Source organism: Heloderma suspectum, chromosome 12 (assembly GCF_057233095.1).
Source record: "Heloderma suspectum isolate Gila_16-S chromosome 12, 16-S_ref, whole genome shotgun sequence".
Classification (NCBI taxonomy): Eukaryota; Metazoa; Chordata; class Lepidosauria; order Squamata; family Helodermatidae; genus Heloderma; species Heloderma suspectum.
This window is the reverse complement of record NC_139469.1, coordinates 2,012,673-2,027,052: the sequence shown is the minus strand read 5'-3', so window position 1 is coordinate 2,027,052 and position 14,380 is coordinate 2,012,673. Positions and strand designations below refer to the sequence as shown.

General features: G+C 50.4%; 1 protein-coding gene across 1 annotated transcript; it reads right to left on the bottom strand.

Annotated features, from left to right (window-relative positions):
- Positions 1-141: 141 nt before the first annotated feature.
- SOCS1 (suppressor of cytokine signaling 1) lies at positions 142-4,986 on the bottom strand. Its single transcript, XM_084818085.1, has 2 exons — positions 4,767-4,986; positions 142-1,783 (listed from the first exon to the last, which is right to left on the bottom strand). The coding sequence occupies exon 2, from the start codon at positions 1,702-1,704 to the stop codon at positions 1,081-1,083; it is 624 nt and encodes a 207-aa protein (XP_084674211.1). The 5' UTR covers positions 1,705-1,783; positions 4,767-4,986; the 3' UTR covers positions 142-1,080.
- Positions 4,987-14,380: the final 9,394 nt, after the last annotated feature.

The following is a 14,380-nucleotide window of genomic DNA, read 5'->3' as shown; positions in this document are numbered from 1 at the left end:
ACTGTTAGTCCCCTGCAGTGCTGGCTCCAGGGTTCAGAGGGCAAGACCCCCGCGATGGGCCCCCTCCCTCAGTGAGCTGGCCATCTCGCCAGCTCCTGTTGCTCCCCCCTTTCCATTGCTCCCCCCCCCCGCTTGCTTGGCAGGCAGAGAGCCAGGGAGCGAGAAGGCCGTGGCATCCGCTGCTCCTCCTTCTCATCATGACTCTGGCCCGGGCCAGAGTGAAAGGCAGGGGAACAAGCAGGTTGCAGCAGCGAAGAGCAGGAGCAAGTCCCGGGAGCTGTTGTCAGTGGGCTCTTGCTAGGGCGTGAGGCACGTGCCCAGTTGTGCCCCCCTTGACACCAGCCCCGGCTCCATGGAGAGGCCTTTGGCCACAGGTGGGTCATAAATAAAGTCAAGCCAGCCGGATAACTGAGGCTTAGGGAGCCATCCTATGCGTGTTTAGACAGAACAAAGTCCTCCAACGCCCAGCATTCCCCAGCCAGCATGCATAGGATGGTGCCCTTAGTCGGTGAGGGGTTCCCCACGTGGCAGTTCCCTTACAGAGATAAGTATCCGAATCCTGCATCACTAAAGACCAGAGAAACTGTTTTGTTTTGTAAAAAAACACCTTTTACAATAAGGTTTATTATCACCTTTTAAAAAAATAGATATAAAATAACAAAAATGTTCTGCCCAGCAGAAAATTACCAACAAGGCTTCCAAGAGCCTCCATTTGTGCAAACAGTTTTTCAATTATGTAAACATCAGAAGTCAAGTGTTCAAATACAGTGGAGCTGCTACAGAAATAGAGGTGTTGATCGTCCAAGACATTTATAAAAACCCAGACGTTGGACTTCTTCATGTATTTCTTCTATCTGCACACCCAGCACTGACTACATGAACGAAAACTCATGCAGTCCAACGTTTGCCACCAGCGCTCCATCTGACCAGTGGCCTCCATGCATGAATGGATCTTTCCCACCTGACCTGGTATGACTGTGGCCAGGTGTGATGAAACACACACACTCCAGGGGCTGGAGTTTCCTCATGCAGCTGGCCTTCGTTTCTCCCAGTGGTGCACATGGATTTAATGCAGAACCCTTACAACTTAAAGGGAAATGATTCCAGGTAATCCTTTAAGACCGGATTGAGGGGGACACGGCTTAAGTTCTCTCTTCCAAACGTCGCCACAATGCTTTTGCGGCAGAGTTCCTGCAAGGAGCGCAAACGCTCTTTGTGCAGTGGGGCGACCAGGAACTTCCGCGGGGAGCTGACATAATGTTCCAAGAGCTTGAAGAGGCAGTCAAAGGTCTCCTTGCTGCCATCCAAGCTGAAGCGTCCTGCCTGAAAGATGACCCGGACGCTGGTGGGGCCTGTGTCTGTCTTAACGCTAATGGTGAAGAAGCAATTCTTCTGGCGGCTGTCCCGGATGAGGAAGGTCCCCAGCGGCTCACCTTTGAGCTTCTCATGGGCTGTGTCGACAGACAACGGTCCCCAATAAAAACCACACTCTTCCAACAACACGGTGGTGCGGATGATGGTGCCATAGTCCTCCTGCGAGCGAAAGGTGCGGAAGTGGGTGTCCCGGGGCAGTTGCACGGTGCTGGGCTGGCCAAGGCTGTGGGGAGCTCGGACCTGCAGAGCGTCCCGCACGGGCGGCTCAAGTCGACATCTCAGCTCTGTCGAGATTTGATTCTCAGGCGTCACGCTGCTATGTGCTACCATTCTACAGACTAGACCCGCCGGTGTGGGCTCCCATCGCTTTGGGGGCCAAGGAGGGGCTGCTCGTTTCACTGAAGCTCTCCTGCAAGCCAAAAAGAAACCAGAAATCACATTAACATCCTCCAGGAGTGGGCCAAAAGCAGCAACCCATAGAAACACTGGGAGCTGCCTTCTAGCGAGTCAGACCTGGGTCCATCTAGCCCAGTACTGCCAATGCTGACTGGCAGCCATGGCTCTCCAGGGCTTCAGGCAGGATTCTTTCCTAGCTGTACCTGGAGATGCCAGGGATTGGGCCTGGGTCCTTCTGCATGCCAAGCAGGGGCTCTGCCCCTCAGCTACGGCCCCTCTGAAACAAAGCTCGAACACGGAGGAACTCATTGGCTGATCTCTACTCGGCACACTGAACCCTGCATTGGGGTAAAGCCCATTCTCTCTTTTGCAGAGGGGGGGCGAAAACAGCAGCAGGCTAAGCAACGCCGACACCTGCTCACAAGTGGTTTTCCTTCCCTTAGCCACAGAATGCATCAGAGACTCACTGATGGGAATCGCCGATTCAGAAGCCTTTCCCATCAGTTGATTCAGTCTGGCAGCGGCGTTACTTATACAGTGCTTTATTTCCAAGACTGCTCTCTCCAAGAACATCCCCTTAACCCACCCTCCCCCCAAAGGTGAAAGGCTGCAACTTCCAAGTAAATTCATTTAGCCCTCCCTCCCCCCCCCCCACAGGAAGGTGACGTGCTCCACGCTCCCCCCCCACACACACCTTTTTTGGTTTTAGTTTGAGTGTTCATGAGAAGGAGGGAAGTTTTGTGGAATCAAAAATATTAAACTTCCTGAATGATTAAATGCAGGGCTGTAGAACACAATATGTTTTGCTGGCACATCCTCCCATCACTTTCACTGGGGCTTGCACAGAAGAGCATTCTGGTGGACTGTGCCTGATCTCTTTTTTTCCTCTTGGGAAGCCTGGCAGGTTTCATTGTTTCAAAGCGTGAGAACCCACACTACAAAGAACTGGGATTTCTGCGAGTTGGGATCAAATCCCCCAAAGTAGACATAGCTGGCCAAGATGAAGGGGGTTCTTTGTGCAGAGCAAAAACTTGTGGCTTGCAAGCATGCCAAGCGCCTGAGTAATCCTAGAGCTCCCTCTTGGAGAAATGCCCCCCTTCCTCCTCCATAGCCTCCACCTCATGGGATCTGAAGGCTATAATCTCTCCTTGCACACACAAATCAACCTCTGTGAACTCGTAAAACATTATTCTGCTGCTCTCACTCTCTCTTTTTAAAAAACTGATTGCACTTTAAGTGGTCCAGTTTAAATTGCTTCCTATTATTGATATATCTTTCAGCACGGGGGGGGGGGATGGGGGGGGCAAATCCTTCCCCCAGTGAAGTTGCTTGAAATTCAGCGGTGTTAAGCCAGGGATGAGCTCGCAGCCCAGTCTCTACTGCTGCCGTGACAGCGTAGTTAGTTCAGCACATCTCCCTTGCCTGTCTTGACCTTACTGGCAAGCCTAAGTTTGAGGATTTATCCTGCCCCCCCCCCCCGTAGTCAGTTTATAGATCTGTGCTGGCGCATCACTGAGAATCCATGATGCAGTCTCAGAAACCAGTCCTCCCAGGGACCGAGAGGTTTCTGTCTCCAGCACTGCAGCCAATGTTGATTCAATAATAACTGTATTATTTCCAGGCAGAGGGAAGACAAAAGCAACAGGAGACACCTAACTTCACCTAAATGCTAGGATGTGCTAACTCTATGTGCCAACAAGGCCCGCGTCAGCAAATCTAATTGCCAGGCAACGATGAATGAGACTTGTAGGAGTTATGAAATGTTATGGAAAACATGAGTGGAAAGTGATTTGGATCCAAAAATGAGATGAGAGAGAGAGACAGAGAGAGGGAGCTCATGCTAACTAAGCAAACAGCTGTTGGAGGCATGGCCTTTAGCTCCAACAGGATGGATCGCGGAAAGAATGGATTCTTCTTATCTTTGGACAGTGTGGCTCTGGGGAAGCACAGCTGACACAATCGATCAACTGCACTCGAGGGCACCTACAGGGCTGCCACACCGTGGTCAACCCTCTCGCCTGACCCTGGGCAGAAACAGCCCTAGTGTGAGGTGACACCAATCCGTCACCTTAGGGGCCAAAAATCTGGAGCACCGTGAAAGACAACCAAGGGGTAGGCAGAGAGATTTGGCCAACGGGGCACAAATCCACCAGGAAAGTCTCCAGTTTCGGAGTGTTCTTTTTGATCTGACAAAGAAGAGTCCCGTACAACTCCAGACCTTTATCTTACCCAATCCAGAGAAATGGTTTAGAGTTGTGTTGTAATCTATAACTGACCTTAATCTTGAACGGGTGGGAGTTTAGGGACACTGGTTTTCTTTGGATTTTCACCAAATGACCTACTCATCGATAAATGGAAATGTGAGAGGCAATTTCGGACTACTACAAATATATAAATAAAAACGGGAGTATTTTCCTTAAAAAACAACAACACCCACACCAAAAACCCAAACTAAGTAAAATGAAAGATTATGGGGCAAAGGAAAGGCAACCAAAATCCAGCTGGGAACAGAATTATTTTTGTAAAAATATATATTTAAGCCCCTTCTCCCAGACAGACCCTTCCTGCCTTCCCTCGTTTTTCCAGTGCTACAGCCCTCCAGTTAAATGAGCATCAGTTTAAAAAGGGAAAGAAAAAAATGATCAAGCCTCCTCTTTCCAAGGAAGGGGGTTTTAGGGTGGAGGCGTGTAGTCCAAGTTGTTCTCCAGATGCGCGCGCACGGGGGAGGGGGGCAGATACAACAGTTCTCCGTTTGTGACCAGAAGGTCCCTGCATCATCTTTTTTTAATCGTCATCGCTTGCTGCTGCTGCTGCTGCAGCGGGCTGCCAGGCTACTGTCCTGCACCGCTTGGTCCCGCTCAGTTTGCCTCAGACAGCCCCGCTGCAGCGAGCTGCCACCCCCGCCTAGAGCCCGGGAGGCGGCGGCGGCGGCGGCGGATAAATCCGTGCCAGGCCGGACTCGGGCTCGAGGCTGGCCGCAACCCGGGGCGCCTCACCTTCGGGCCGCCTCAGCTGCTCTCCGCCGCGCGGGGTCCTCCGTCGCCCCCGAGGATGGCGGTGGCCGCGGCCGCTTTCCAGCGCCCCCTCTGCGCGAGTCCCTCGGGGCGCTGCAGCCGCATCCTCCGCTTGGGCCGCCGCCGCGAAGCCACGTCGACGGGCGCTGCGCGGGGCGGCGGCGGCTGCGTCGGGCGCCCGGCTCTGCTCATCGCCGCCTCTGGTGGCTTTTTAACCCGCCGCCCCGTTTTGCTGCCGCGGCTCCGCCCCGCGCTTCCCCGAAAGCACGTGCCTGCCCAGCCCCGCGCGCGCCTTTCGCTTTCCTTCCGCGCGCCGGCCGGCCGGCCGGCCGGCGCCCTCTGCCCCGGCCGCGTCTCTTGCCCCCGCGGGGCAGCGTGGGACACGCGAGGGCGCTTCTGAGCGCGGGCAGAGGGCGGTGCGGCCCTGGCGGAAGCCGTGAGCCCAAGCTGGGTCTCCGCGGTGACGCTAGGAAGCCGAGCGCGAATGCGTAGGGGGCGCCCCTTCCCTCTTGCGCCCCCCATGCTTTTGGAAAGCGGGGGGAGCCCAGAGTCGGCTACATCCTGGCTTTCACCCCCCATTCACTTTGGATGCTGAGAGCCAGTTTGGTGCAGTGGTTGGAGTGTTGGACGAGGACCGTGAGAACTGTGAGAAATAAATGTGAGAAATCATGATGATTCGGGGGAACATTTATTCCCCTCCTGAAATGCAACGCATATCCCCACGCACTCTGAGCTTGCGAGAGGACAGCGGTGCTTTCAGCTCAGTGAAAAAGCAAGGATCTGAACTTGCCGGCCATTCATTCCACCTAGGTTTCACTTTCCATCCTTGAGCACCAGTCAGGGACCCGAGGCACACCAGAGGCTGGATTGGGGATCCAAGAAATTAGCCAGGCAGGAGAGAAAAGAAAGAGAAAACAGGGCTATTTATGACCAGCAGTCCAGTTTCTTGGTACACTTTTCTAGTCCTCTCAGTAGCCTGCCTCATCCCCCTGCTAGCAATATATGCTTGACGGGGTTAGGGGGTGGAGAGAAATTGGTATTACTAGTAATCCTATTGAAAAGCAAAATTTGAGGGGTGCCTTACAGGCTAGTCTGGTAGCCAGAGCAGGGCATCTGCTGCTGTCACTCCACACAAATGCAGAAAATGGTGTTTGGCTCAGGATTTTTAACATCCCAAGAATATCTGCTTGCTTGCTTTCTTAAACTTAAGTTTCTAGTCCTTAAGGGTGCAAAGATAGGCTAGAAAGTGCATGGGCAAAGCTGGGAGAAATGAGGAGCCAGAGAGGGGGCTTACCACAGGATTTCCAGCGGCCAGGTGGCCCAGCCTGAATATCCCACAGAGTTCTTGATTGTCTGCAGGTTTAGCAACAGTATTAAATTATGGAAAATGAGCATTATTGTAAACCTGTAAATCACTCCTTCCGGTGGTGAGTGCCAACGGAAATGGAGCCATAACCAGGCCACGGTAAAACAAGAGGGAGATATCAGTGTGCTTGGGAACCTCAAGGTTTGCAGAACTACAACATCATCTTTTAAAAAGAAACCTAAGGGGTACCCCCCCCCCCATGAAACAGCCCAGTCAGGAGAGAGCATTCTCAGTGGCTATGGAAAGTTGAGTGTCTGTTGAAAAAGAACAAGAAAACTGGGGATAGTGGTGGAGGGATTGGATGTCCTGTTAGGAGGTGAGGATGCACTGCAACATTTCGTTGCAGTCACCGTTGTTTGCTTGATTTTCTGTCATTGATGCAGGCCACAGAATTTGGATTCTCTGTGTGCAGAATTAGGATGATCTCTAGATTGTTCTTCCAATGTTTGAGCAGCGCAGCTTTCATGCAAGCAGATAGAAGTGGGGTGCAAGAGGTACATTGCTCAAATAAAACACAAAGCACCCAAGTTTATTTCAGAGGTGCCTCTGTGCATGTGCAGCTGGTGCAATTATGCTGCATGAGTTAGAAAGCTATGTAGTCATTCCCCCTCAACAAACAGAAAAGCACTTTCAGCATCTGGCAGTTCAGACTTAACGACAAAAGTTCAAGCCCAACTGCATTAGAGGGTCTTTATTTGCACACTCCCCAGCAGTCATAAAATGCACAAAAGTAAGGCAGACTCTCACCAACCACAGTGCCAGTTATTATCAGGAGGCACAATGCTCAGTCCAGATGCAGAAAAGATATCCAGTGTGCAGGCAATGTGGTATGAGAGAAATTGAGACTGAAAGGCGTGACTTTCTGCTCCAAGACCTTAGACGGGAGGAAGTATGTTTCAGATTATCAGAAATGGTGTGTTCTTTCCCAGCACAAGTGGTGTTGTGTCTTGGAAGAAAGAGAAAATGAGAGAAAAACAGAATGAGTGCAGGGCTGGCATCCAGTGACCGACTCTCACCTGCCACCAGGTTCAGAACGGACGTTATTGGATCAGTAGAGTAGAGATATATCAGACTCTGGAAACAAACTATGTAGGAAGAAGGCAAGTAGATAACAGGTTGGTTGATAAATGAGCATTACTCTGGCTATTTTTGGTAAGTCAACAATAGACAGGTGGGATACCACGTCCTGTCATGCAGCTCCTAGATGCAGTATGTTTACTCCCTTGTGGGGGGGGTCATGGGACACTCCCTTCCTTTAAGAGCCTTTTGCAACACTTGCTGTGCCGATAATCATATTTGAAGAAGAATGGCAGGATCGGACTTGTCTGATTATCTGATATCTGGAGGATCTGGGGAGGGCCCTGTAGCTCAGTGGCAGAGTCCAAACATCTGGAGAAAATCCCCGGTTCAGCCCTCAGGAAGGAGCGGAGGCTGCGTGGCTCGTGCACCGCCTTTGAGGACTTTGCCTCTTTGTAAAGCTAAAGAGCCACGCAAGTCTCCCAATGGGAGACCAATCCTGGGGAGGGAGGGGCGGCCTCCCACTTCCAGATGGACCCCAAGCCATTTCTAGCCCCATGACGGAAAAGGAGGAGGGGCCCAGGTAGCAGGTAATGGAAAAGACCCCTTGAGACATGGGGATGCTGTTTGGACAAAGAGCCTGACAGAGCCAGGGGTCCCCAACCTTTTTGGGTTGGTGGGCACATTTGGAAATATAGTGTGTGCCATGGGTGCTCTCACAAAATGGCTGCCATGGGGTTGGGGATACCCAGTTTGTAAGATGGCTGCAGTGGTGGACAAGGCAATGCTCACAAAACACTCCTTCCCAGAAGGCAAAGTGGGGAGACTAAAAGGAAAGGAACTGGGCAAGAGCCTAAGTCCAAGGCAGAGGTGGGCTGTGAGTGCCTAAACACAAAACACGTTGGAATCGCAATAAAGGTGGTGCTTCACTTGCAACATGCCAGCCTCCCCATTTAGAAATGAACATTAAAAAGCATCTTAAGAAATAACAGCCAGGTGGGGCAGAGAGCCTGGCAGGTGCTGTTGGTGCCCATGAGCAGCACGTTGGAGACCCCAGGGATGGAGGGTCTGTAGCTAAGCAGCTGCTTTCCTGTGTAGAAGCATAGAATCATAGAATAGTAGGGCTGGAAGGGGCCTACAAGGCCATCGAGTCCAGCCCCCGGCTCAGTGCAGGAATCCAAGTCAGAGCATCCCTGGCAGGTGGCTGTCCAGCCTCGTCTTGAACGCCTCCAATGTGGGAGAGCCCGCCACCTCCCTAGGTCATTGGTTCCATTGTCGTATTGCTCTGACAGTCAGGAAGTTTTTCTGAAGAAGATCCCCATTTGATCCCAGTCAGGACTGGCACCCACACCTGGTATCACTGGGCAGCTGCCTGGGGCCCTCGGCACCCTGCCAGGGCCCACTGCCGATGCCTGCCCTGGGCCGCCCTTTGAAAACAAGTCCAGCCCAGTGTGCAGGCAGCGCTGGGCAGCTGCATCTGGGCCCCCTGTCCCACAAAGCCTGGCACAATGCTACGTGGGGCGTTCTGGGGGAAGAAAGCAGAGGCTGCGCGGGTGCTGCCGCCACCGCTGCTCTCCAGCACGGCGGCGGCTGCTAGGCACGGACTCGCTTCCCCCTCTAAGCCATCTCTGGACGGTAGAGGGGCTGCGGGACCCTGGAGCGAGTCTCTTCTGCTCACACTAGACCATCTCGGGCGAGATCGGGGTACGCAACCTTTCTGGCTCCAAAGCCTGCCCTCCGAATGTGTTGGGACTGCAGCACCCATCATCCCTCAGGCAGCATGAGGGATGATAGGAGCTGCAGTCCAACACATCCAGAGGCCTCCAGGTTGGGAAAAGGTGTTCTAATCCTTAATATGTCTCCTTTTGAAACGATTTTAGGCAGCAGCACTAGAACCCAGAGAGCAGTGATGTTGAGCGAGATGGACTTCACCCTGCACAAAGCCCTTTCGTATGCTCAGCGCCTGACCCCATGCATGCCACTGGGCCCTTTCCAGATCTGCACACCATGCGGCAGAACCCACAGGCCTCCTTTTCTCTTCAGTACCTTTGCAATTCTCAGAAAACACATGCCCCGTTTGATCAGCTCGATCTCTGGGTCGCTTTTTCACTTTTGCTTTCTTTCTGAGCTCCTGAAGGACAACAATAACTGTTTCAGAGGTGACACGGCAGGCAGACATGGTGCAAGCCTCTCCGTTCCATGAGGCAGAAAATCTAGATGGCACCCTGCAGAAGCACAGCGGGGGCAGCAAGCAGGGGGCAGTAAAAATGGAAACAGGCAATAAATGGCCTTTGGGGTTGATTTTTTCTTTTACATCATGCCTTTTAGATTGTGAGCAGGGGCTGTCTTGTTCTGATGGATCTTTTCTAAGCCTGTTCTGCTCCAGAGAGGTGAAAATGCTTTAAACCAGGGCTATTTCACCTCTTTCAGCCAGAGGGCCACATTCCATTTTGGAGAATCTTTTGGGGGCTGCATTCCAGGGGTGTGCAAGGCCAAAGGGAAAGGGGGCAGCAGGGACGTACGAGAATGTCATTCGTGTTCACAAAACATGCGAGTACACCCCACTCACAACCCTGAACATGAGCAGAAATTAATTCTTGGGAAATGTTCACAATTTCCTGAACTTGCGTTCATGTTCAAAAATGCACACTTGCACAAGTCTGCACTCCTGAACATGCACACACATGCAAATCTCCCCCGAAACTCTCTCCCATTTTCACACTTTGGCATAGGGGAGGAATGCACATTTTCAATCAGGAAAAATGCTCACTTTAAAAAAAAATTCCCAATGGAAGAAAAAAGATGCTCACATTTGGGAACGTAAACATGACGAAATGAGCTCAAGAAAGAATTTGGAGAACCTGACCAAGTGTGAGCACTGCATGTTCACCCATCCCTAAAGGGCAGGATCACAGGCCAAAGGGGTGGGTGCAAAATACAAAACGTTCCCCAAATGCAAGCATGGTTTGGCTTAAAACTCCTGCTCCTAATGAAGCATTTGGAGAGGCATTTCAAAAGCTTCAGAAAAGCCGGGAAACCACCAAACAATCAGTGGTCAGAAAAGAGGGGACAGGGCCATCTGGCAAACCCTGGAGGGAGGGATTGGGACCTCGGCCGGAGGTTCTGCAGCCCTGCTTTAAACAAACCAGCAGTCCTCAGTTGTGGAGTTACTTTCTAGATTCATGCTGTCTGCTCTGCTTCCATGTCCTTCCACCCCAAGCAGCATTTGAACACTGCCCATATAAAGCACTGGAGTCATCCAGAAATGTTTTCCACCCCACTCCCAGGTAGAACCAAAGGTCAGAGTTCCTGACTTTGCTGTTGGCTTTGAACCCAAAAGTTCCCTCTCTGGACAATGTGATGAGTGACTCCAGCCTTCCCCACCCTGGTGTCCTCCAGATGTTTTAGACTACAGTTCCCATCATTCCCAACCATTGGTCATGCTGACTGAGGCTGATAGGAGTTGAAGTCAAAAACACTGGGGAAATCTATGTTATTCTAACATTGTATTATGCTTTATGCTCTCAGCATTCTGTAGGACCCAGAAAGCTCGTGGGTCCTGGAAGCTCACAGGACCATTTGGTGGGGGTGTCATCGTTTTACCTTTTTCCTTTAATGTGCAAACTTCTTTACTGGGAGTCCCAAGTCAGCAATTCCTCTTCAAGTGCAATTAATTAGCAATTTCTCCCTGGCCCTTCCCCCTTTCTCTCTCCCTCCCTCCTGAAAGAGGGATGCCCCCACTGCATGTGCACATGACTTCTGCATCCCTTCCTTATCCAGTGGTTCTGGACTGGGACTAAGGTTGATATAACAGCACTAGGAATAGCATGTGCACCAATGGAAGTTTTATCTCGAGTGCCAGTGTGGTGTAGTGGCAAGAGTGTTGGACTAGGAGCTGGGAGATCCGGGTTCTAGTCCCCACTCGGCCATGGAAGCTCACTGGGTGACTTTGGGCCAGTCACAGACTCTCAGCCCAACCCACCTCACAGGGTTGTTGTTGTGAGGATAAAATGGAGAGGAGGAGGATAATGTATGCAGCCTTGAGTTCCTTGCAACAGGAAAAAAGGCGGGGTATAAATGCAATAAATAAATAAATAAATAAATAAATAAATAAATAAATAAAAATAATTATCTAAGAACTGCTGCGGGAGGGGGATTTTTTGCATGGAGGGTGTTCCAGTATGCAGGGAAGGGAGGGTTTTCCCATTTCTTCCCAATCCCCTTGAAATCCCCTTGCATGGCAATTACGGTAAGAAAGCCATCTTCCGTTGATGTTAGTGGGCATGCAGGGCTCTGGGGAAAAGATCTGGGGCCCTGGAATAGATCGAGGGCCTCAGGCCTAGCAACACCCCTGTTTCCAAGTTGGAGGGCTTGTTTGTACAACAAATGAGCCTGCCGTTGTTACCCATTAGACATCTGGATCATTGGAATAAATAAGACCTTCACAATCTTCAAGGAATGAGTCCTTTCACAGGAGTTGTGTTGTTTTTCTAATGCTAAAAATATTGCATCAGTACAAAGATTCATACCACACATACAGACACGCCAAGTACCCACCCTTTGCCCCCATTGCAAGAGCATGATTGATTTGGACTGCAGTGGTATGAAATGCATAAGCACCTATTAACGTCACTCATGAACCACAACACTCCTTTCGGTTCCTGCACCTTTTGATGACTTTTTTTGGTAAATGAGTTTCTTTGGAGATTGTACAGCAGATGCTCTCATGGAGCTCTTTAGAACCTGAAATGTCAACACCAACAAGGCCTGTCTTTCCTCTGCCATGAAGACTAATGTATTTGCAGGGTTTAAGAAAATAATGAGCTATGAACTAAGAACTGCCCAGTTCAGATTTTACCTTAGCTGTGAACTCAGGTGGTAGCCTAGATAAATGTTCATCTTTCAGCCTCTGCCCCTACATTTGTGATATGGGGATAACGACTGGTCTACCTTTCAGGTTGTTACAAGGATTACTGGGAGTTGCTTTCAATGCTCTAAAAATGCTAATTGTAATTTTGTGGATTTTTCTTGTTACTTCCCCGCCCCGCCCCTTTTAAAAAACATTTACTCCTTTGAAGACAGTGGCTGCAGTTCTAAACACACTTATCAGTGAGGAAGGCCCATTGAACCGAGTGGGACATACTTCTGAGTAAACGTGCACTTGATTGTGCTGCATGTGCTTCTGCCCAAAGGATGTGTATATCCAACTCCCTTGCCCTTTAGAAAAGATGCTCCCCCTGGTCCCTCCTTACATCTCTTCCTTGCTGGTGGTGCTGGATTGGGACTAACATTGATGCGGTGGCACTAGGAATAGCATGTGCACTTTTCTTGCCATCTGGAAAGGCCTTAGAGGCACAAAACTATTCCCATTTGAATATCAATAATACAGGCTGATGCAATATGATCATGCAGATGCGGGAAATAACCATTTAAAGTCACACTTTGATGGATGCTTGCTTGGGAGCTTACTCCATCACGAATATTTATTGTCTCAGGCTTCACATGTGTCCATGGGAGTCAGGTGATAGCCGGAAAACCTGGATACAACACATTCTGCCTGCTATCTAATGAAGAATCTGGTCCATTCTGAAAGCCTGCAAACTTAAATGGGCAAACTTTGGTCTGGCTGTCCACAGCAGTACAAGAGACTTGGGGATTCTGCCAGTGACCTTCTGCTGCTGGACATCCAGCAGCAAGCAGCTAGGGATCATTCCCCTCCTGGGAGTAGTTTCTCAGATACCCTGTGCAAAGATTCTCGAAGCAGCTGCTGTTGCAGGAAGGTGCTCCTTTTTCAGATCAATGCCCACAGCAACAAGCCAAATATCCGGCAGCAGATTGGTTTAATCCAAACGAGAAGCCATCTCTGCCTCAACAGGCCAAGGGGCCCTTTGCTGTTCAAGCCAGCAGCCTGTCCAGTCTCTCCGGCAACCTACTGCTGGTTCAGGGAGAGACGGTGGAACCATGCCTCCCCGCAAAACGGGGGCACAGCGGGGAGGAAAGGGGGAAACGCTCCGACTCAAGCAGTCTTTTGTAGTCCCTTTTCTTGATCCACCATTTCTTATGTGCAGTGGTGGGTCAGCACAGGCACACATGAGCAATGAGCATCTTTGCACAGGGATTGTTTCTAGGATGAGGAGAGCCAGAAGGAAGAAAGGAGTTTTACAAGGATGATGAGAAACTCGAGACCCTACAGGGGTCCTTTTCATCACTGTTCCAGTAAACCTACTTCTCCACAAGGCAGAGCTGAGAGCAGGCATTGTTCAAATGCAAATGGGTGTTTCTGAAGAACTGTGTCTCAATGGGTGCATCTGATAAGAGCTACTCCTTCTCTGCTCTGCAGTGGCCGCTCCCCGCTCCCCGCTCCCCCGCCCTCCCCAACCAGTACAAAAGAGGACATACAAGGAATGCAAAAGCCTTCATCAACTGAGCCGTCAATTCCAGTTGCTTGTCACCATCCTGGATTCCAAAGAAGCCCGTTTTGTGGAAAGTGCTTATCAAAAGCACCCGGAGGTCCAAAGTGAGATAATAGATTTGAGAATGAAACGAGAAGGGTGGCTTCCTTCTTTCTTCCTGGAAAAGGGCTGCGGCTGCAGGGCTTTGTGCATTTACTGGGAAGCAAGACCTGTTGAAATCAGCAGGACTTAACTTCCAAACACTGGCTGCTTTTGCTCATCATTTTAAACTAGGAGTCCTGGCGTAATAAAACACCATGAGAAGAGGGACCATACCTAGGGATGTTGGAGAAATCTGACCTACAGATTCTGTGGTGAACTGTCTTTTTCCAAGTCACACTGATTCTGTGGACCTGTGGACCACTTTTTCACTTTTGGGGAGGATTTGTGCAAGTAGAATGAAATTCTGGTTTTAAAAAATATACCTGACAGTCCATGAAACACAGATGGAGCAGAATGAACAAAATCTGTACCTCCCTAACATACTGATGCATGCAGCCCATTTGCTTCTCCCTTCATAGGACCAGGGAAATAAACCAGGAAGGGATAGCTTTGTGTGCTGTCTGAATGCTGGATTGTGATTAAGTGCTCCCAAACGAGCCAGGATTCGTAAACCAGCAAGAACAAGGTTCGTCGTTGGTTTATGAATCTTGGCTTGTTTGGACACATTTTACCACAATGTTGAGTTTGGATGTACCCTTTCTGGTTTGTTTACCCCCTTGCACAAAGGGAAGCACAAATGAGCAGTATGCACTCCTATG

What these genes read in the sequence shown, in the direction of transcription:
- SOCS1 (XM_084818085.1), bottom strand. Translation starts at nt 1,704, where the DNA reads ATGGTAGCACATAGCAGCGTGACGCCTGAGAATCAAATCTCGACAGAG.